The sequence below is a fragment of the Gambusia affinis genome, linkage group LG06, assembly GCF_019740435.1.
Source record: "Gambusia affinis linkage group LG06, SWU_Gaff_1.0, whole genome shotgun sequence".
NCBI lineage: Eukaryota > Metazoa > Chordata > Actinopteri > Cyprinodontiformes > Poeciliidae > Gambusia > Gambusia affinis.
The window spans coordinates 15392938-15415489 of record NC_057873.1 but is presented as its reverse complement, the minus strand read 5'-3'; the positions used below and the strand labels follow the sequence as shown (position 1 = coordinate 15415489).

The window sequence follows — 22552 nt, the reverse complement described above, 5'->3', positions numbered from 1 at the left end:
CCTTTATTTCTGAAGTGAAGTAAATCCTTGGCTATGACTATAATAAGCTTTAAAGCAAACACGGCAAAATAATTTTAAATTCCGAATTATGTAAAATATAAATTAGGACAGACTTTTAACATGCTAAATTTCCTGTGTTGGCTTGAGGCTCAGTGTGAAAGTCCTTATTAGACCCTTTCAAAAATTTTTTAAGGTTTTGCCTTCTGGAAAATGACAAAAAAAAAGCTCCTTCACTCACTTTAACTTTCCATTTATTCACTCATGTTATGCAAAAATATTTATTTACAAAATACATTCTGTTTCATCTTTTCACATAAAACAATGTACAGTATAATACAAGCAACAGAGTTATGCAAGTTTAATAATGCAAGATTTGACTGAGTAAACATTGTCCCCATGGTTCATAAACATATTCAAAATAACATTTTTACTTTGTTCATTCCAAAGACAAAGAATAATCTAACTATTGAACCCAATTAAGAAAAGACACAGCATAAAATTAATCATTCATAAAATTGATGTAAACACTTAATGAATATAATTTTATTATAAAAAATATGTTTGAGTTTAAAAGTTTTTCACACATCCAAAACGTTGCGACAAAATAATAAAATTACCCCTACATTCTAGTTTTTCTTATCTAAAAGGAAGGCAAGTACAGCAGTTTTTAATAGTGTTGCATATATATGTTGTTCTAAAGTTTATTTCATTGAAAAGTATTAAGCTGCCTCCACCTGCAGTTAATTGTACCTTCAAGGCCGCAGTGAAGCGGTAGCAACATTTTCCCAATGATTGTGGTTCTCGTTAAACCACAATCATGTGTTGTTTGTATTTGTTAACTTGCACCTGCTGCTTCTCTGAAATCCTCAGAAGTAAAAACAAAAAATGTCATTAGCTTGCAATTACAGGATCATCTCTTGTCATTGTTTGTGGCCTTTTATTTCTGCTTGGCTGTCTGGTCATTATCTAGTTTGTTGAGTCAGCAAAAATGAGTCAGCAACTCCGTGTCTTTCTTGCTCTCTAATTAAGTCTTTGGCAAATGCTGCTTGCAACACGTTTCCAGCAACATGTCATGTTTTCTAAACTGAGTTAACTGAATCAGTTTAAAATTATAGGTTATAGCACAATTTCTCACAGTCTCTCACAGCATTGGTTGTTTTTTCCTTTAACCATTCATGATAATATCAATAAAAATATGATGTTGAATCTCTTAAATGTCCACAGTTTCATCTTGACGCTTTATCAGAGTGGAGGATATGTATGCAACAAATGATTATGACTATTAAAATGATGGATCAGTAGATGAACTGAGCTCCTCCATGTGGCACGATCTCTGTCAGACCCCAGGCCACCACGCTCCCCCTGTGCTGGCAGCCCTGGCCTCGCTGCGCAGCCAACTGGGAAATTTCCTCCTCTGACAGGACAGTGTCCCACATATTAACCCCCGTCATTTTCCCGGCAAATGCCAGCTTTGGATCAAAACTTCCCTCAAACCCGGCCACACCACTCCCGCTGGTTGGAGACAGAGGGCAGCAGCCGTTTCTTTCTTGCCCCAGCTGGAGTGAGCCTCCCTCGGGTAAGTTGTGTCCCTTGGCCATCCCGGGGTTGGACGCCATCTTCTTCCCACCCACCCAGAGGGTCGCCAGGCCTTGCTCGGAGGACCAGGCTCCACATAAATGGATCCACTGTCCTGGCCTTACCACGCTCCTTGCCTCCACCTGACTAGCTTCCTCTCCAACAGTGAACACGGCAGAGGTTTGGGCGAGCAGCAACTGGATTTCAGAAGGGTTTCGACGGTGTCCGTAGGAGAACAGCACAGTTTTGTTGGAGACTGAAGTTGGCTTCACCCACATGCAGACAGTAAAGGCGGACAGGGACAGGGGGACATCTGGAATGACTGCAGTGTAAATCCGACGGGAGCGCACAGGAAACAGGAGGGCCATCTCACACCCTGTGCAACAAGTAGAAATGACGGCAGATGGGGTCAGTCAGTAAAACTCCCGATTTCATATACAAATGGGTAAAACATTATCTTAGATAAGAATGTCTATCACATGGCATGCAGCACTTGACTGTAACCCAAAGGAAGACAAAAAATCTAAGTCATCACATAATACGAAGGTTTATAAATAATCAGTCAAGCTATTAAGAGATAGACTAATTCTCATGGGAGTAGATGTCAGCACCTGGACTGCTGTACTCTGGAGCAATTGAAACATGTTTAAAGAGTTGTATGACTAAGCTTATGTTTGGGGTAATCAACAAAAAACCTCCAGCAAGAGAGTTAACCCGATTAAAAACTCGTCAGATTATCCACTTCAGAAAGACACTTGGTGACTTGTGGTAGACAATAATTGTAGTCATGATTCACAGGCAGTTCAAGATGGCTTCATAATGGCTCTTGTCTCATTGTGGTCTGTTATAAGTTAATTTAAGTTTTATGTTATGTGTGACATTTTATCACACTATGATGTTCTATTGTCTTTTGAATTGCTTTAAGTTGTTAAAGGCCCATCTGGAGACATGCTTTGCTAATTAGTTAAGGCTAGATGTTGTAGTGTTTTGTTTTTGTTTCTGCTTAACACTTGTTGATGCAAATAAACAAAGAATTACTCTCAGGTGATTGTGAAAAAAAAATCCCTGATGTTTGAAATATCACAGATATGGACAAGGGACATTTTAGTGACCTATTTGACATGGGAAGTGAAACAGAAGTCGTGGTTCAAAATGACACCAAGTTGTTAGCAGTAATGCTTATAGCCAGTTAGATAAGAGCAAGACAAGCTGTGAAACCAATTAGGAATAAAGTATGTGATTAGTTTTCACTAATAGGTATAACTATGTATCATCTGGAATTATCATAATAGAAGAAGAACCGATAAAGTAACTAGTATTGAACCTTAATCAGACAGATATGAAAACCTTACATTTTGCAAGATTTTTAGCTATGGATGCAACTAATGATTTTCATCTCAAAGAGGTCAATTTGTGTGATCATAGTTAACAACATTGCCTATGCCTAGTTGTCCATAAGATGTCAATGAGTGAGAGGGGAAGCACACTTGAAAGAGAGATGCATTAAACAAACAACCATACATGCAAAACCTCATTTTAGAGACAAATTAATGTGCCTAAATTTTGGACTGTGAGCAAAAACCAATCTGATGCACTGGGAGAATATATAGATGTCATGCAGAAAGACCTCTCTGGCATAATTTAAATTGTATAATTTATTTTTTAGAAATGATTCATATAATTTACACCAAACCATAATTTTGTGTTTTTGCTCCCCAAATTTAGTAAGAACTGATCAATTAATTAAAAACAAAAGTTAACACAGTGACTATAATACTGACCTTCAGAAGGTCTGGCCTATTTTCTGTCAAATGATGTTCAAATTCTCACGACATTTTAAAATCTACCATGTCACCCATTCTCTTTAAAATCAACTTTCCACGGTTTATATGTATATATATATATATATATATATATATATATATATATATATATATATATATATATATATATATATATATATACATATTAGTTCTCTGGGTTGCCCCCTCCTTCCTGCTCCAACCCTTTTTGTCACTCCAGCCAGCTTTCACTTCCACCCTGCTAAAATTGGATATCCTAAATATTGATGTTCTCTTGGTCTCAGGTTTCTGTCACTCAGAAAATAGTAGCAAGGAGAGAAAAAGCTTTTTGACGTGTGTGTGTGTGTGAGTTCTTGTTGGTTTACATCTGGTTCTACTTTCTCGGGGTGTATTGTGTGGTTTTTGTGGTGCATGGGTGATGAGCACACTTCCTTTTGCTCTGTGAGTGTTGAGCTGACCAACATTTCTATTCTCTAAAACGGGGGATGTCATGAGGAAAGCAGCTCTGGCTCTTAGGATGATGACAATATCAGCCTTGACTTAGCTTTTTAAATTAAATCTTGGGGAAAAAGAAGATAATCCTTCTGTCTGAGAAGGTTCACTTCCCTAAAAGGAAATGTCTAAACTATTTTGGGTTAGCAGAAGTTGTCTCACACAACCACAGACATTTGTTACCTAAATGCGCCACTGTAGGAGGAAACATAAACAACCTTAAGATTGCTGAATATCAAACAAACACAAACTAAAGGAAACAGCATGCCAGAGTAGACAAGCTGCTGCTGATAAGATGGAAGGTTTACCTGCAGGTAGGCGCCTTTGCCTTGATGACTTCAGCTCTTCATCCAGCTCCGCCTTCACTGCTTGCATTGCAGCTAGCACCTCATCCAAAGCAACCTCTCCTGGTGTCACTTCTTGGAGATGGAGTCCATTTTTGCCATTCAACCCAAAGCCAGCTCCTGCACTTCTGCTGCTGAGGCAGCTGCTCTCTAGCTTGGCCAGTCTGGATGTTTGAGTATGTTCTGCAGAGAGAAGCCGCTGTATCTGGGCCTCCAGGTGGTTGAAATTTCCAACAGCAGAGGTCAGATCACTGAGCTTGAGGAGCTCCAGAGTTTCTCGTAGATGGCCCTCCAGCTGCAAGACCATCCGTTTTCCTGCTGTCTCCACAGCAACCCCACAGGACCTTTCATACTCAGCTATAAACCTGCCAAAGGATGAGTGGAAAAGATGTACATCTTTAGCAGAAGAGCTTAAATTCTCCAGTTTTGTCTTGTTTAAAGTCACTCTTTATGCCATAATTTCAGATGAATTAATATCATTGCTTGATAAAACAACAGGAACCCTACCGATAGACCCACCTTCGCAATTCACCGCGCAGAGTTCCCATTTCGACCTTGACGATGTCATCAACATACTGAAGCAGCATGTTCTCCCTCATCTGGCTGTTCTCCATCATGGAGAAGATCTTGTCCCATTTTGTCAGGTCTGGAGAGTTGCAGGGGGTGGAACTCGGTGTGGCTGCAGAGAGACATGGTGAAAAGTTGGACCAGGAAAGAACATTTCACTCACATAGATAAATAGAGATTCGAAGTTTATGGAGTATTTCATGACTTCATTGTATTGATTGTCAGCATAGTTGATCTCCAGTCTTCCTCTTAGTGCAGGGTTTCCCCTTGTGTATTATGAGCCTAACAGACTTTACTTCCCCCCTGCTGATCGCTGGGCTAAGACTCATTTGAGGAGTTATTTAATTTGAACATGTTTTTAACTACAATAACAGTAATTACAAAGACAGGTTAAGCTGGGTTTGTAGCTGATGCACTGATAGAAGTCGAGACGGATCATGTACAAAAACTGTCACTCAAAATGGTCTGTCTGGAAGGTGATCTCACCTGTAATGTAATTTTTATGTTTCCCATATGAAGGCTGTCTATAAAGGATTGCAGTCACACTTTTTGAGGTTTGCAGTACGCAGTGAGTCTGATGTGAGCGCACGTCTTAATGAACCAAGACTAATGTGTAGCGTTTACACCTCACAAGCTTACTCAAAATGTGCTCTGGCACAAACTTGGCTCTGTGTCTGTGATTGCAGATTGATCAGGTTTACATAAATGAAACTCACCACCAGCCAGTCACAGGCAGGTCTTTGTCATCCATTTAAAGTATTCATTACAAATACTGCATTTGCTTGACTAAGTCAAAAACGCTCACAACCATTCATCCATCCATTTTCTGTACACCCTTGTCCCTAGTGGGGTCGGGAGGGTTGCTGGTGTCTATCTCCAGCTACGTTCCGGGCGAGAGGCGGGGTTCACCCTGGACAGGTTGCCAGTCTGTCACAGGGCCACTCACAACCAGGAGAGCAAAATACTGCACAGTGACGTTTTCTAAAAGGATTTAGGAAAACACAAGAAAACTTGAATAAATACTTGAATTTGTACTATAAAATATTTAGTAAGGCAGACAAATACTTATTCATTGACCATTTGATGGTCAATGAATAAAACCATTTGGTACTTTGATGACTGGAGTTTTATTTCAGCCAATCAAACTGCAGCAATTATCACTGGACTTTCTATAAAAGGGCTGGGTTTGAGGCAGGACTCCACTTTAGCAGGATCCCAAATTGAATTTGAAGTCTCTGACCAACCTTGAGTTCAGATTCAGTATAGAATACCACCTGGAGTTCAACTTGGAGATTCAGAGATGTCAAACCCCAGATCAGCAGGGCTACAACACCCCTGAATTAAGAATGTCAACATGGGAAGTCGGAAGTCTCTTAAGCCAAGTTCATATGCAAAATGGGGAGACCACCCACTGAAGTCGACTTGAAAAGTTAGAGGTCCTTAAACAACCCATAGTTCAAAAGCTGTGTTGATAGAACATGTCCGGAAGTATAAAGTTCAGCATGAAAGATCCAACAGCCTAGACTAATCCCAAGTTCAGATTCAATATGACTGCCATAAAATACTGTGAAAGTTCAAGGATGTTTTCTCTCATTGCAACAGTATCACTCATACTACTGTACAATCTCTATTTACCAATTCTCATTCTATGTCTTCAACTTGTATGGTGTTACAACAGCAGACTTAAAATCTCACTTGTACACAGATAGATGCATATCTTGTTCGTATAGGTTCAAAACACTATTTGTCATAGATCAATGAAATATTTAAAGACTTTAAAAAAAACTTGAATGTGCTGAGAAATAAAAGCAGACGTAGGTCAGCAGGTAGAGTGACAAGTTGATGACAGCAAATGAGAATGTCAGGTTGTTGGGAGATCAATGAGAAAACGAGAAGGAAGCAGAACAATTTCCCCCGCTGTGTTTCCTGTGAGATTATCCAACTCTGTGCTGTGAAATGAGAAGCGAGACGGAAGGAAAACAAAGTGGGGAGGATGTGCTAAGAGAAGGAGAGAGATAATATGAGCAGTGGGGAACGTGGGGTAAAAGGGTGGGTTAAAGAAACAAGGAGTGAGAATATATATGTGTGTCACATGTTGTTCTGGTTAGCGTTTAACGCTTTCAGGGTCTGTTTATACCTGCAGACCTTTTCAGGGGAGATTGAGGCGGGGGGATGGGGAGGCATTACTACAGACCCACATTGCTTGTTTTGGCTTCTCAGTGTCCATGATTATTCAGAGGAAGCAGGATTTGGCTTCATGCAGTGTGTTCCCTATGGTTTAATAATGCAGACACTAGTTTACTTTTTTAATGAGAGAAAATGCTTTTAAACATAAAAGAAATTAAAAATGTAAAATTTTCTGCATAATTAATTTAATTTTTATTAAAATCCTGAATGTATTCTTTGCAAAATATTAAACTACATATTTTTTAAACCTCTAGTAAATGCATAGTGAGTCACTTGTTTCCACTGATGAGATTCTTGGGAAAAAGTCGCCTTTAAGCTCAACACCCCCCATTTCCTGTCTGCTGAAAGTCATTTTTCAGCCACTCATGCGAAAATGAACTGTACTGTGACCTCTCTCATGTTGCCTATTAATTCAGATTCCTCTCAGAGATTGGGAGCTTTGGGCAGGTCAGAACAAGTGACCCGTGTCTCTTTCTGACCTTTGACCTCTCCTCGTCCTGACACACCTGCGAACAAACTGTTCTCAACTCACGTGCTTGACCTTTTCTGTCCCTTCTCCAGCAACCTCATTATAAATTCTGTGTTTCGTCACACCTCTCCTCCCCCACCCCCTGGACCAATTTGTCTGTGTATTTTACCACCCAGTCATTTGCCTGGAGCCCCTTCTGTTTTTGCCCTTCATCACGTTTTATCACATCACAGGCGGCTTGCCCGGATTTCACCCTCTTAACTGATGATGGTGCTGCAATTATACCTCCTACTAGGTTTATAAAAAAACAAATGATGAATGCAAGCTGTGAAGGCCCTCGCTGAGGCATAAGAAACTGACACATGTAGTCCTTTCCTTTTCTCTCTTGTCCAGGCTGCCGTGCTCATGCAACTTTAATTTTGTTGAAGAATAATTCCCTTAGTAATTCTGCAATAAGACAACTGACGTCATTTCACACTGTTTTTTTTTTTTTTTTCCATCTCTGCCAACAGTCTTGATACTTTATTAACTGTGGTGCCTTTTTTTTTTGTTTTCTTTTTCCAACAGTAAACAAGCCAACCAAAAAAAAGGAAAAAAAAAAAAATAAACTAAGTCTGTGTTATTGTTTTAGGAAGTTTACTGAATAGATTGCAGAGCATCGCACAAAAGCAAAACTGAATCTCTATTTCAGTGGTTATGGTCTTTTAAAGGTCCTAGATGTTAGTGCAAATTGAGAGTATAAAGGTTTTTGCATTAATCTAATAGGAATGGAGCCATTTAGTGAGCTTTTTTTCCCTTCTCCACTCCCATTTTGTCACCTCAGAAACAAGCATGACTCCATATTCTTCCACCATAGCCAGAAAATAAAATACAGCTGTAATCTTCAATTGCATTACAACAGGAAATGTGCCTTTCAGATAATCAGATATTTAGTGTCAAAGACTTACGTGCTGGTGTCTCTCCATCAGTAATTTCATTAAAGTAGTCGGTGTACTGGATCTCGATGTCATCCTCGTAGGCGAGAGTAACACATGCGCACACAGAGAGAAGAAATGCTGCCTCAGGGATTCTCCGCCAAAGCATGCTGCTGCTGCTGCTGCCTGAGAAAGTGTGTGAGTAATGTGAACAAGTATGTCTGCTCAGCTCCAGGTCCTTTTCCTGCTTCTCTGTCTGTGGGTGTGGGTGCGTGCGTGTGTGCTTATATGTGTGTATTTGTTTAAGGTTCCTCTGCTGCTGCTGCTGCTGCTGCTGCTGCTCTCACTTTTCTGCAGGTCCACCACACTCTTTTTCAAGCCCCAACTCTCTCTTATTATGTTAGTCCCTCCTCCTTCTCTAAAGACTCCCCACCTCTTTCTCTTTATTTCTGACTGATTTTTCTTTTCTTTCCTCCACTAAATGCTGAGAAATTATTGACAACAAGCCCATGGGGAAGAGCTCACTCATGCTCATCTGTTTTTTTCTGTGAAGCACTCATAAAATATTCCCGTAATTCTGACGAGGACAGACATTTCACAGATTTTTCTTTTACAATTGTATTCAGGCTTGTATGGTAAGATATTTATATTCATGTATGAAAGACAAAAAAATATACACAAGACAGTTGAAGATTTGGCCATCAATGCATATCACAATGGCCACCCAAAAATAGTAGTTATAGCAAAGTGCCAAGTTTCAGTTTAAGATCCTACAACTTTTATCCATTTGATAAACGTAAAACCTAACAAACTGGCACCCTGACGGCCATTTTAAAAGGACTTTGTGGTGAGTCAAGTCTACCTGTTATTTGTTAGATTAGCTAATGAACATTGAGTGGTTTAGGGACTTATGGAAAAAATTTAGATTTATTTAATTTATTAACATGCTATGCAGATATTGGTTCTTTATTCTGACAGAAGCCATGAAAAAATAGAAATCCCAGCAAACCAAAGCATTTTCTTGGTTTAGAAAGGCTTTAGAAATGTCACAGAAAGGTTTAGAAATGTTTGCTAATTCCAGAAGAGCTACCTCCGTATGTTGTGTTGTCATCGTCAGTCTCATTTTGTTTGCTACCTCCACTTACTTACTTTTGCAAATCTCTAACGTTTGTTTCAGAGGATCTTTGTGAATAGTAACAGCTCTTACTCTATACTTTTTTCATTGACCATGTAGCAACCACACACACTTTTCACATATTGCACAATTTGTAGGTTTCCTTGGTGAAAGCAAAAATAGCTTTTTAAGAAATCTTTTCCCAAACTTTACTCAGTTAGGGTTTTTTTTTTTTCAGATCTAACATAGTTTGAAGTGATATTTTTTTTTTCTCAGGAACTAGCTCAAACCTAAAAAAAAAATCTGAATAATTCTATTTAACAGAATCTTGTGCATGTTTCACCCGAAAACTATTTAACCTTTTAAGCAGAATTATTAAACAGTTTGAAAGATCAAACACACTGGGAATATCCATTGAGGAAATAAGAGGGGTTTTTTCCCCTCTCTGAATCTCCATCCTTGTGCAAACATCTGGCTCTCTGAGGCAGCAGCAGCGCCTCGGCCTGCGAGTGAGGCAATGACTCATGCTCTGTTGGAGGTAGGCTGTGTGGTGTAATCAGATATAACTGCAGCTCCTGTGACTCTCAGGCAGGAAAAAAATGAGGGAGCTAAAAAATAACAGGAGGGGAGAAAAAAAAGCTGAGATTTAGACTTTTGCCCCATGCAGAGATGGTGTGTAGGCTTTTGTTGGGCTTTATGGATGAAATGTTTGCCTAAAAGCTTTTGTCTGTTTGTTTATATTGACACATCTATCTGTCAGCCTCTCACCCTCGTTGTTTCTGTGAGCCTGTGATTGTGCCTGATGCGACACAATGTGACGGGGAAATCAATGTAGACTGTGTTTGCCTGTTTGTGTTTGGTCAAATTGACTCAATAACTTTCTCATGGGAATTACCAACACTCATCCTGCTGCCCCCATTCCGTCTTTCTCTCTGCCTTTGTCTTTCTTGTGGTGTTCTTCTGTTTCTCCCACACAGGCCTACTGAAAAACATGTGTTCCTTGATCTCCTAACTTGTGTGGGTTTTTTTTTTCTGTATAGTTGCAAAAAACATCATTCTAAGAGAAAATGTAAGATTAGCATCCCTGTTCTGGGTTTAGTTTTTAGAAGATGAATCTTTAAAGAAGCTTTGAAATCTAATGCTCAGTTGCACTAATATACCACTGCACACATTTCCAGAGAGAGAGATCTCTGACCATTTGTTCCTAGAGATCATCCATCCTCCTTGGTCCTCTCTTATCCTCTGTCTTTTTAGGCCCACCCACAGGTTTTTGGTGGGATTTCTTCTCCTTATCAAAGTCTACAGGAAAAAAAATAAATTAGCTGATCAGGTTGCTGGAAGGTTCTTGAGGGTTTGCTGCAAAGCCAACAACAGTGCAAGCAGCCTTCCTCTGTCGCTAAATGCTTGTCCAGGTGGAGTGAATGCTGTCGGTCAGTAACTCATTGCAATCTGCTGGGTTTCTTAAATGGAAAAGTTCTTAATTAATTTGAGCAATAAACTGAACTTGACTGCATTATTTGGTAACTAGAATTGATTTGGATAATATGACCTTTTTTTGTAGAGTGCTGAATAAACCTTGTGAATTGGCACTGTATTACTAACCTAAACAGAATTTAATTGATAATGAACAATAAAAAAAGAGTTTTATTGCAACAACGTTATATTTAAAAAGATGAATGTCCACTTTTTTTTTTTTTTTTAGCTCCTTTGACCCTTTGTAGCTCTTTGTTTCAGATGAAGCAGTAAATTTTACCAAATGAATTGCAGGTACAGACAATCTGATTTTATGATAGTTGCATTATTAGCTCACAGTTAATGCATCCAGGCTTTTATTCATGACATGCATTTCACAGATAGTGACAATGCTTAAGCAATAAATTTGTGAAAAATTTCACAGCAGTGATCCTAATGATGAAACCACTAGGAAAGGTGACAAAAATGTTCCTCAAACGTGTGATGCAACAGATTGACTCTCTCTGTCTATGCACAGATTTTAGTTTGAAGGGCACCACATGATTCAGCTTTAATGAAATTTGTCTGCCCAGGGGCACGAAACTGTACTAATAGGTTTAGCTAAACGGCTTGTGCGGAGAACTGATGAATATTGTGTTCAGATTCTTTGCAGAAAAGAGATTAAGATAAATTTGTTCAGCTCAGATGGAGTTCAGTGTTTTACCATGGTGATACTCTGCTTGGGGTTTTTCCCCAGTGCAGCCAAAGAGCAGTACTAAAATTGTATTTTTACAATATAACATATCTCAAAGATAAACAATAGTTTAGCATTTGCAATAAATCTTTTTTTTTATTTTTTTAAGAACATGTTTACACTTTCTGCCCAAAACCTCAGCTTGAATATATGAAAGTGTATAACTAAGACCAGAAGAGATTGGGCTTCGCTTTCATTACCCTAAAACAAAGAAACAAGCTGGGAAATCTGAGTGTGGATTTGACTTTTTCAAGTGGTTCCACATTGAAGCATGAGGATCAAACAACAATACTGTTCCTATTTGTGGGATTTTGGCAAGAAATCAATCAAGTTTCTGCAGTAAGAATCTTTCATAACAACAGCCGAATTCTGGCATTGTAACGTGTAAAAAAAACAAAACCAAAAAAGTGAAGGAAATGGACATTTTCGACTGAACTTTGAAGAGAAACATTCGTAGGGGATAAGAATGATTGAATTTAAACATTAACATTTAAGACAAGCCTTAGCCAGTGAGGTTACTTAGATTAAAGGGAGAAAGGCATTGTCACAGGGAGGTAGAGCAGAAGGCAAACAGATGTTACACGCTTAAAGGCAGAGAAGAAACGGGTCTATTTGCTGTGAATTCAGTGTGTGTATGACTTGTATAAATATTTATCTTTTGTTGCCACATAAATGCCACTTGAATAGATGGTTAATCCAACTAAAACAGATCACAAATGCGTAGCTGACATTATTATTATTTTTACATTGTACAAATATATTCTTTTATTTTTTTCTAAATCGGATCACTCAGTAAGTGCTGAATCAGCGGAAGTAGGAACTGAGTAATGTGGTATTTGTCATGGTTTGAATACTTGAGGTTCGTGATGATAAGAAAAAACTCATAAAGGATGGGATGGGGTCACAGTCATGTTGGTGAAAGAGTTACTCTGTGCTTAAAGCACTTTGAGTGGTCAGTTTGTCTGGAAAGGAGCTCCATAAATTCATCCCAAGAACAGAACAGCCTGACTTTTTGAGGAAAACGAAAAGAAAAGTAAACTCCTCCAAAACCTAAAAGCTGAAATTCTGTGTTAGATTTACTCCAGTTGTAATGGGACTCCAAAACGTCTAAAACTTCCACATTTCACTTACAAGTCCACAGAATATTTTCCCAAAAGAGGCATGATCAGGATAATTATTTGGGATATGTTAGCCAGACCTCTGTGCTCTTTTTAGTCAACAATGGTTCTTTGTTTTGGAACTCACCCATGGATTCATTTTAATCCAGTGTCTTTGTTATTGTTGACTTATAAACACTGAACTTACGATAACCAAGGCAAGTGAAACTTCCAGTGCTTTTCATATCATTCTGGGTCGTTTTGAAACCTTGTAGATAAATTTTCAGTGCAGTAATTTTGGTAAGCTGGCTGCCACTTTTGGTTTTATTCTACATGTTAGGCAATTCACAAATTAATAAACGAATAATCTGTATTTTCATATCATTTCCTGGTTGGTTTTATTCACATCTATCCTTTACAAAATCATCACTTAAAGCTGCGTTTTGCTCTTACTCAGGTTATCATTGTCTGATTAGACAATATGAACTAATATGATTAGTTTGATCATCTGAAACATTTAAGTGGGACAAAAATGCAAAAATAGGAAAATTCTGTGTTTCGGTAAATGATTGTTTCCACTAGATCACAATCACTTGGAAATAGTTTCCCCAAGTAATTTTTAGCGCTCTGGCTCTTGGATTGCATCCAGAGGTTTAGTCAGTCATGTCAGATATTAATCTGAATAGTTGAATGTGTTTATAGTCTGGAATCAGATTCATTAGTATCTTTATCATTTCTTCATGTTCAGGTTTGACTTATTGTCTCCTACCTTGTTTAACGCTACTGTTTTAGATGGAGAGGGATTTAGAGGCAGGATCTGTAATAAGAGGCTGAATTAGTTTGGGTCGTTTTAGTCTGGCCAGGTTGTTAATGTATGTGAGATACAGTTTCAGGCCTGTAAATTTCCCTCAGTATTTCATGCAGAATCTTGTCTCCTGTCTTTTAACTCACTTTTGAACAGATATTTTAGTCTTTTAACTGAAGCTTTTTGGTTTCTACCAGCTTTCTCTGTACTGTACATCTCCTCTTTGAAGATGATTTGTGTTGAATTGTGTAAAGGTGGTGTGTTTGTGATATTTTACACAAACACACCACAATGAGAGAGTAGATTTTCTTATTGTAGCCTACTCAGTGTATTATGTATGAACTTTGTCCTAATTTGTATAGAAGAATCGGTACCTTTTACATATTTCGTGGCGTTGGTGTCCATATTTCACAGAAAATAGAGACAGAAAACTTGCAGCAAGTGATACAGGTTATGACTCAAACCTTGGTCATGTATGAGACATTGAGTCTCTGAATCTTTGGTATTGAGCAACACATTGCGAAAGGAAAATATTAATCCTTTTTAGTCATGTTACATTGCATCTTAGTTATAAATTGAGCACATGACCTGAATATGTTTTATTAATTGTTAGACTTCCCAGTACCAGTTGCTGTAATTTATTCCTGAGCAACATGATAGCTCCGTGGTTAGGATTGTTAGATGTAAACTAGATTCTCTCAAGCCCCAAATATTGATCCTACCAGGACCTTTCGGTATGAAGCTTGTAATTAATTCTCTTTTAATAAACTCCAACAAATATTTTATTGGACTTTGTAACTATAAAACCAGTTGAAATTTTCTACCATATTTGTACCATGAAATAAATACTCCTCAACTCCATATTGCCTATAAAAGGAGTCAGTTTTATAAAAATAAACTACTGTTTATTTTTGCTCTACTTTTTTAAAACTCTTTTTTTGGACTTCATCCATTTTCTCCTACATTTTGAATTTGACACACAATTCGACTGTATTTAAACATTGAATGTGAATCATTACTTGTGGCGTGCCTTTATATTATACCAGAGTTATTGTATAAAATGCCTGAAAATCACCAATAATTCCCCCTTTATTTGAAAACAAGAGTTTTTGTTTAGTGAAGTGGATCATTTAAAGATGCTTTATTGTCACACAGAGGCTGTTGTGTAATCCTGTGGTTTCGCAGGCCTGTAAGCCACTTTGCAAAGGCCTTCATGTCTGATCATGTGTCAACTTGACTTGATTCCACACAATAAAATGGGAAAATGATTATTTCTAAACAGTGGATATTATTTCATAGCTGGGAATCGTATGTCTTGTGATTGCAATAAACAAGAAAGTTAAAGGTGATTTTCTTTTCCTGCAGCCTGTTTCTTATTTTGATAGTCGTGGTGATCAACACATAACACAATGCCTGGCATTGTGTTCAGGCCGTTGGAATATACCCAAGATGGCCTTGGTAATTCTGAAGGAGTTGCAGAGATCTGCAACTCAGTTGGGAGAATTGGTTGACGGGTAACAGCAACACAATCCTCAAACCTGAGCTTTGTGAAACGATGGCAAGAATATTTTTGTTTTTATTACTGAAAGAAAACAGTAAGATTTCCCAAGGAGAAAGATCACAGCAGTCATTTCATTAATTAAATTGATGGAAGTATCTCTTAACAATTATTAAACAAATCACCTCACCAGATTCTTTCCAAAGTATCTTTTTGCTTCTTTCAGAAGCAATGACTGCACTGTGTTTCCAAACTCATTAAGTCATCCTCTTAAATACTTGTGTCTTTAATGTCAATTGTGAACAGAGAAAGTGAAACTAAAAAATTAGCAAAATGCTACATTTGTGTTTCTGTTAAACTTTTTCTTTGGCAGTATTTGCCTTCTATGTGCGAAGTATGCTGGTGTAATTATTGTTTTCTCTTCATGTGTTACAGGTAACCACATGATGCTACGTGTGCTGCCATCAGTCTACCCCAAACAGCCACACACTATCCACCATCACCTGGGCAGCCTTACAGCGATGATGCTCCACCTGGAGACACCTGAGCAACAACACTTGATCAGACTTATTCAGATGGTTGCAGAGCAGCATCCACTTGTAAGTCCTTGTTTTTATTTATTTCAGAAGACTAAAATTGACAGCTAAGCATAATAATAGTAACTATGTTAAGCTGGGTTGTCGTTACAACTATGGCAGAAATGGTTTTGAAAGTGATATTTAAACTGTGGCCAGATCTTTGGCAAAGATGTCATTTGTGTCTAGCTCCTCAGGTCCCGTCCCTCTTGCGGCGACCAAGCTCCTCGAAGTCTCCCGAATCTCCTCCTCCTCCATACTTTTGTCCAGTTTTTAACTCCTTTGAGTGATTTCTTCACTTCTTGTCATCTCACTCCGTTCTTTACCGTCACAGTTCTGCTGTCCTTTTTCCTCCTCCTCTCTCAACCAATTACGAACCACGCACCGGACGGACTCTCTGAGCTGTTGCTGCTGCTTGCTCCGTTGCTATAGTAATTAATTGTCCGCCATCAACTGGCAGCGGTGATGATTCATCCAGTCTGTCCTCATACACAATGGAACAGCTGGTGAGGTCCTTGGTACAAAAAGTGTTTTTTGCTTTTTTGTCGCCATGTTAACTCAGAATCCCACCAGAAGTAAAAGCTCCAATGTCGTAATCAAGCCGCACGTTTTGATACCACTTTTGTAGGGGTTCATTCAGCAGTTTGAGCCACATTAACGGTAACAGGTGCATAATAATAGGTTCCTGCCATTGCTATGGGCAGGCCCCAATAAAGAGACATTCTATTTATGCTTATGCATTGCTATGGGCAGGCCCCAATGATATAAAATAAACTGAATTGAAAGCGTAAGAAAACAGAGGGACAGATCTGCCTAAAATCATAATCTTCTTGTTTTATTAATGGTTACCGGGTAGCCAACAAACATTGTTTTACATCAAACGTTTCTCACACCAAGGTAATTTCTGCCAAGAACACTATAGCAGAAAGGAAAATTCAGGAAATTTTCTGAATCAAGAACAACTTTTAATATCAAAGTTTCTGAACATCTCTTTGACAAGATAGTGGTTCGGCATCTTGGATAAGGTGCAGTGACGTGACCAGAGGAGGCAGGTGAAGCAATCCTGACAAGTAAGAGAGGAATATGAGAAGTAAACCAGATGCTAGCAGCAATGATGAGCGAGAATCAGATTGTCTTGACTTTTCTATAAATCGTCTTTATTTTTTTACAGATAATACAATTTTTATGGTCAAAATGTATCTACGCTGTCGCTGCCTGAAATCATACATCATACATAGAAGAAATGTGGAGCGAGGCAGTGCAGTGCAGTGTCTCACCACTGGAGGCGCTGTGTCACACAGAGTGAATGACAGCAAGTTGACAATCTACAGTACTTGCTGTCATGTGCACTATGAGGCCCTAATGCCACTGGCACCTAAAGACTATATATATCTTTAGTCTTTAAGTGTATATATATACACAATTATTATTTTGTAATAATTGACTCATTATTATGGAATAATAATGAGTCAATTATTTTATCTTATGTATATTTTTAAACAATTACTCCTATTAATCAAACCTAATCTGCTTGTTGACCATTTAGCTGTTCTGTTTGCTGCATTGAGAACAATCCCCTAGAAAGCTAAATAGAGCTCATAAATATGAGCGCTCCAAGAATACCTTTTATTCTGCACATTTTGGAGCACAGCCATTGTGATCCAACAGGAGGGGAATACCACATACCAGCAACGGAGCATGCAGTAGTAAAATATGCAGTTTTATTCAGAGGAGAAACATCAGCCATCTGGAGTTATTCTTATCCTCTCTCTTTTCTCCCAACTGCACACACACACACGTGTACACACACTACATGCTCATGAAATATTGGCAGTTTGATTGTTGCTGTGTTTGCCACAGTACTTGTGAAATGTTCTGCATTATAATGCCACTTACTGGAAGTGATGTCCTGGCAATGTTAAAACTAAAACATGCTTCATATGGGAAACATTTTAGCTGTGGTCCTCTGTCTTTTTGATGAACAAATTGTTGTCGGATTTAGTGTATTTCTTAGAAAACGTGACTCATTATGGAGCTGCAACAGAGCAGACAATCGTGGGCTTTCAGTCTAGTGCCTGTGCCTCCCAGTGTGATCAGCTCAGATAATGAGCAGGAACTCTTCATTCATTCAGTTTGCTCGGAAAGTCCTTTTGACAATCTTTTGTTGTTTTTTGTTTTTTTTTCCACTCCGCCCTTTATATCTCAGATGAAAGAGCTGAGCTCAGAGTTTGTGTTTGCTTTATTAGTACAGAGCACTGAAGCTGAGTCATGAATTAGTGATTTATATTTGTTGTAATTTTTTTGGCTTTATTTCTCCTCATCCCTGCAGATGCTGAGCACACATGTGCCCACACTGGTCAATTACCTGAGTGAGCCCACTCTGACTGAGGCTTTGTTGGGAGCTCTTGTGGATGTTTCCCAGGCCAGCCCCTCGTCACTGGTCAGCTTTTTGCCAGGTCTAAGGCTGGTGGGACAGCAGTCTGCTGCTTTTCTCAGTCATGTAGCCAAAATCCATGGTGCTATTGGCATCCTCAGTGAGGTAAAACACACAGACACACAATCAAAATGTTAAATTTATATGAGATACAGAATGAAGAGCATGCCATAGGTTTAAGGTCTTTTACATAAGGGACTCGTGTTGAAGAAAAGGAGAAACAGAAACCATCTTTTCAGAAGAAAAAAAGAGAGGATGACTAGAACTAATTGAGCAAAATTGTTTAATTTATGCCATGTTTCACAATACTACAAACTGTATTTGTATTCAGCTCACATTGTGTCCACCTGTGTATAACCTATGGATCTAGCTGTTCTGTAAAGGCCTCAGAGGTTTGTTTGAGAGCATTAATTGTTGAGAAGTTGCAATAATCCACAGCTCAGGTGTGGAACTCTGCTGGAAGGTCAGCTGTAAGTTAGTAAGAAAAAAGCCACAGTTCAAAGAAAGTTGTAAGACATCCTGTTTGGAGTTTGTAAAAAGCAGCATAGGGAATACAATACGCAAATGGGAGAAGAGTCAGAAAGTTCTCTGGTCAGATGAGATCAAATTTGAACTCTCTAGCTTGCATGGAAAATGCTTTGTGTGGTGGAAGAGACTGGACATACACACACCATCCACATTATTAGTGATACACACCAACACTAAAAGAAAAGGTCCTCCGAAGCCCTTGGACTGAGATTGTGTTGCAGGACATAAAAATTTAATTTTCAGACATTTTCCAGCCAAGACAAATAAGCTTTTGGAAAGAATAAAGGGCAATTCTTATTGTCCCTTGATGTCAAAACTAATCCCAAAGACCATTAGCTGAAACTGCAGAGAAGGCTGTTCTCCAAAGTACTGTATGATCTGTGATGGTTTATCAGATAAAATCTACCTCATATATATATAAACAGTGTTTAATTGAATAAGGGGAGAAGAATGTTATGCACAATTATATGGCTTCTTCTTCGTTGTTCTGCCAAGTGTGAAACCCAACATTTCACACTGAAACATGGCAGATCTGAAGGTTTAAGACCCGACTTTGTGGTCAATGAAAGCTTCCTAAACAAACACAGACTCTCACCTTTGACAGATCAGAAACTGTTATCCAGGTTGAATCATGAGGAGGACACTGGTCAAATATGGCCTCCATGAGATAAAAGGTCTCCCCCTGTATTTACTGCATCTGATAAAGTAAATTACCTTGTCTTGTTACTGTCTTGCTTCTCTGCTCTAGAACGAGTTACAGAACAGAGTTCAGAAAAGGTTAAAATCACATTCTAAATTTCAGGAACAGTGTTTTTCCGCTTTTCAATGTTTGCTCTCATTTGTTGTGAAGGCTAAGATTAGGATCTCGTGTGATATGAGTGAATCTGTTCAGATGTTTGACTCATTTCTGTAAGGGCAAGTTTAGCACTCAATCAATCACCATACACCTATGTCAGGGAAGGTTTTCCTCTGGATGAAAAAGTAACTTCGTCTCAGGAAGTAGAATGACATTCAGGTCTTAGTGTCCCACTTTCTCTCCTCTCTCAGGTTTACTTAGCGAAACAATTTGCGATTTGGGACAATTAGCCACAGGGGAATACATATTAGTCTCCAGATGAGATATTTTCCTTCCACATACACATCACGGGGTATTTTTGCAGATACTGTAAACACATTCACAGACCTCTCCAGGGCAACATTTCCTCTAAAAGCTGCTTCCTGCTCAATCTTCTTGTCAAGCAGCCTGCCAACCCAACTTCGTCACACCCTCAAATGCGCCCACTCACACACACACACACACACACACAAAAAGGGGTTTTTCGGACCACGGTGTCCTGTCTTTCTTCACCTTGGAACTATTTGGAAAATGACGCTTGTTTTCTGAAAATGCTCCTGCAGAGGCCTCTTGGTGATGGCAGTGGGGAATGCCTCCTGTGGGTTTGTGCTGTGCCCTGAATGCATGCATGCATGCACACTCATAAACACACGTTTATAAGAACACATGCATGCGGCCTGAACTCGCTCTCGATTGCACAACTGTTCCCCTTTCTTCCTCGACCCCCTTGAAGGGAGCTCAGGCTAGATTCTGTGTGTGGCTCTATTGCTTGTTAGATCAGAATATATCACTAGTGAAGGAAACACTATACGCCTTGCAAAAAGTCCAGTTCAACAGTTTTGAAATAAATATGCCATCTGATAATAATAGTGATAACTCTTCCATGCTGTTGAACTCCTTCATGAGTGAGGTTGGTGAGACCACGGGTTTCTTTTAAAGCTTTCAGTGACGTATCGTGTTGATCAGTGTTTGCCAAGTTTTCATTTAGCTTCAAGGAAAAATTTTTTTGCAATTTTTTACAATTGAATTAATAGTATTTTTAATGACTATAAAACCATGTCTGCATAGTTGGTGTGCAAATAAGCAGATATGAGCGTTCTGTTTTTCATGTGTGACTTTTGGACCGCGGTTACTTGCAAGCAGTTTGGATATAATGATGGAGCGTTGTGTGTAATTCTGACTGACTTTTGATGGTGTATAAATGGTATTCAAATAAATGTCTGTGTGGTTAGCATTTGCGTTTAGTCATTTGGGATGTGTAATTTTTTTCCTCTCAGAGTGATTTTGCATTTTTGTATTATGTAGACTTTTAAAAAATGTAATTAAATTGAGCTTTTCCTAAAACTGAAAGGTCTGTGTCGATCACAAAGGAGTTTTTCCTTTCAGAACAACAGTACTGATCTCATCTGACCTCTTCTTCAGCACCTTTACTGTCCACTTGTGGCAAACTTTAAATGAAGATCTTTTTTGCAATAATTAGTTTTGATCCACACTTGAGTGTCTGTGCAGTATCTAACAAACTGACCAGCAGTGGATTGTGCCAATGAATTAAATTATTTTTAAGTAGCTTTCCTCTATTAAAGTGTCTGTAATCTGATAAATAACTCCCCCGTGGCTTAAATGGTTGTTGTTTTTCTGTTACCAATACTCAACTTTTCCCAGAAGACAATAGAAAAACATCCCAGAAGTAAGTTATAAGTTCTAGTTTAAAGTTACACAGTGTGTCATGAACATGAATATTATATCTAGATTTCTTAAGGGGATGATTATGTTTCACTTTTACTGAAAGGAGAGTTATTTTTCACTATCTGAAATCCCTCACGAATCTGAAAGATTTATATTTTGTTCAGAGGAATATCTGGTTACATTTTAAAACTATTCCCATAGAGCACATCAACTACATGAAAAATGTCTATGAAACCTAAAAACAAAAAATCCTGTCTTGGATGGGATTAAGTAAAAACTAAGATGTTAATAAACCAAACACTATAACTCTCAAAGAACATAGGATTCATTCCTGTTCCTCAACCTAATACTTTTTAAAGATTGGATTATTTGGCTCACAGCTGAGCATATGCTTGAAAAACATGATAAGAATATACAGAGAGTAGACACAAATGTTGAATATGGTATGTAAAGACACAAATGTCTCATTAAAGTTTATCTACAATGGATACATTGATTTAAATTCAGTACAGTTTATATAAAGCCGTTTCACAACAAATGTAGCCTTAAGGCACTTTATAAACAAATTATTTCAATTGAATTATTCAATCATTGATGTAATGCAGATTTTCTTTAACAGTATGTCCAGCTCAGAAGCTCTCCAGAGAGATAAAATGCTTTGCAAATGACTTTAATCATGCTGCATTTCTAGTTATTTTTGCTCCAAACACATCGTCACTGATTTGGTCTAAAATCCTCATGTCAGAGTAATATTAAGTATTTTCTCTGAGTATTTCTCCGGAGACCAGACAGTTGATACTATAATTTGACTCTTGTTATGCTGCCACAATTTTCAGAAACTTATAATTAAAAAGCTGTTTACTCTGATTAGTGATCTCTTGCATAGGAATTTAGCCAAAAGTAAGCAGATGCTTAAGATGATGAATCCTTGCCAAGTGCCTCTAAATAATTATACAGCAAATCATTTGCTATGTTATGATGCAGGCATAGCATGATACACATGTGTTGATGTTTTGTTTAAGGCGATATGACAAGGTTTTGATTTAAAAGAAAATTAAAACTGCAATCTGTGTGAATAGAAATCCTTCTAGTGTTTTTACCTCCAGCCTGAGCTGCAGGCGAGCTTCTGACTCATTTATGGGCTAAACTCCTGCAAATCTTTGTGGCATATTACCAAAGTCTAAGGTCAAGTTCTACATATTCTACTCTTTTTTTCGGATCAGCGAATAAATGTATGGCTCTACAGAGAGTGCTAATGAAAGGTTCCAGATGCAACTTCGTCCTTCTCACCTCATTAATCTGTGCGTTTTAAAATATGTAAGCAGATTTTGGCTTTGTTTTTTATATCTGGCCTTATTTAGAAAAAAAACGAAAAGTTGTTTCCAAGGTTTTGTTTGCATCACCACATGATTGCTTTGACCTGG

The 22552-nt window shown here is 38.3% G+C and overlaps 2 protein-coding genes across 5 annotated transcripts in view; one reads left to right on the top strand and one right to left on the bottom strand.

Annotated features, from left to right (window-relative positions):
* Positions 1 to 22552, top strand: part of veph1 (ventricular zone expressed PH domain-containing 1) — a 63806-nt gene that overhangs the window by 16755 nt on the left and 24499 nt on the right. For all 4 annotated transcript variants that reach the window (XM_044118434.1, XM_044118433.1, XM_044118435.1 and 1 more), the window contains 2 exons: positions 15506 to 15669; positions 17975 to 18184. In XM_044118434.1, coding sequence (XP_043974369.1) covers positions 15506 to 15669; positions 17975 to 18184 — 374 coding nt within the window. The remainder of the gene's footprint in view (positions 1 to 15505; positions 15670 to 17974; positions 18185 to 22552) is intronic.
* ptx3a (pentraxin 3, long a) lies at positions 244 to 8677 on the bottom strand. The gene is made up of 4 exons (XM_044118437.1): positions 8384 to 8677; positions 4733 to 4892; positions 4178 to 4578; positions 244 to 1951 (listed from the first exon to the last, which is right to left on the bottom strand). Exons 1-4 carry the CDS (start codon positions 8517 to 8519, stop codon positions 1296 to 1298), a joined length of 1353 nt encoding a protein of 450 aa, XP_043974372.1. The 5' UTR covers positions 8520 to 8677; the 3' UTR covers positions 244 to 1295.

What these genes read in the sequence shown, in the direction of transcription:
- ptx3a (XM_044118437.1), bottom strand. Translation starts at nt 8,519, where the DNA reads ATGCTTTGGCGGAGAATCCCTGAGGCAGCATTTCTTCTCTCTGTGTGC. An exon ending in CTGCGCGGTGAATTGCGAAG is followed by an intron (nt 4,579 to 4,732) that starts GTGGGTCTATCG and finishes ATCCTTTGGCAG; the next exon opens with GTTTATAGCTGAGTATGAAA. An exon ending in GCAAAGGCGCCTACCTGCAG is followed by an intron (nt 1,952 to 4,177) that starts GTAAACCTTCCA and finishes CTTGTTGCACAG; the next exon opens with GGTGTGAGATGGCCCTCCTG.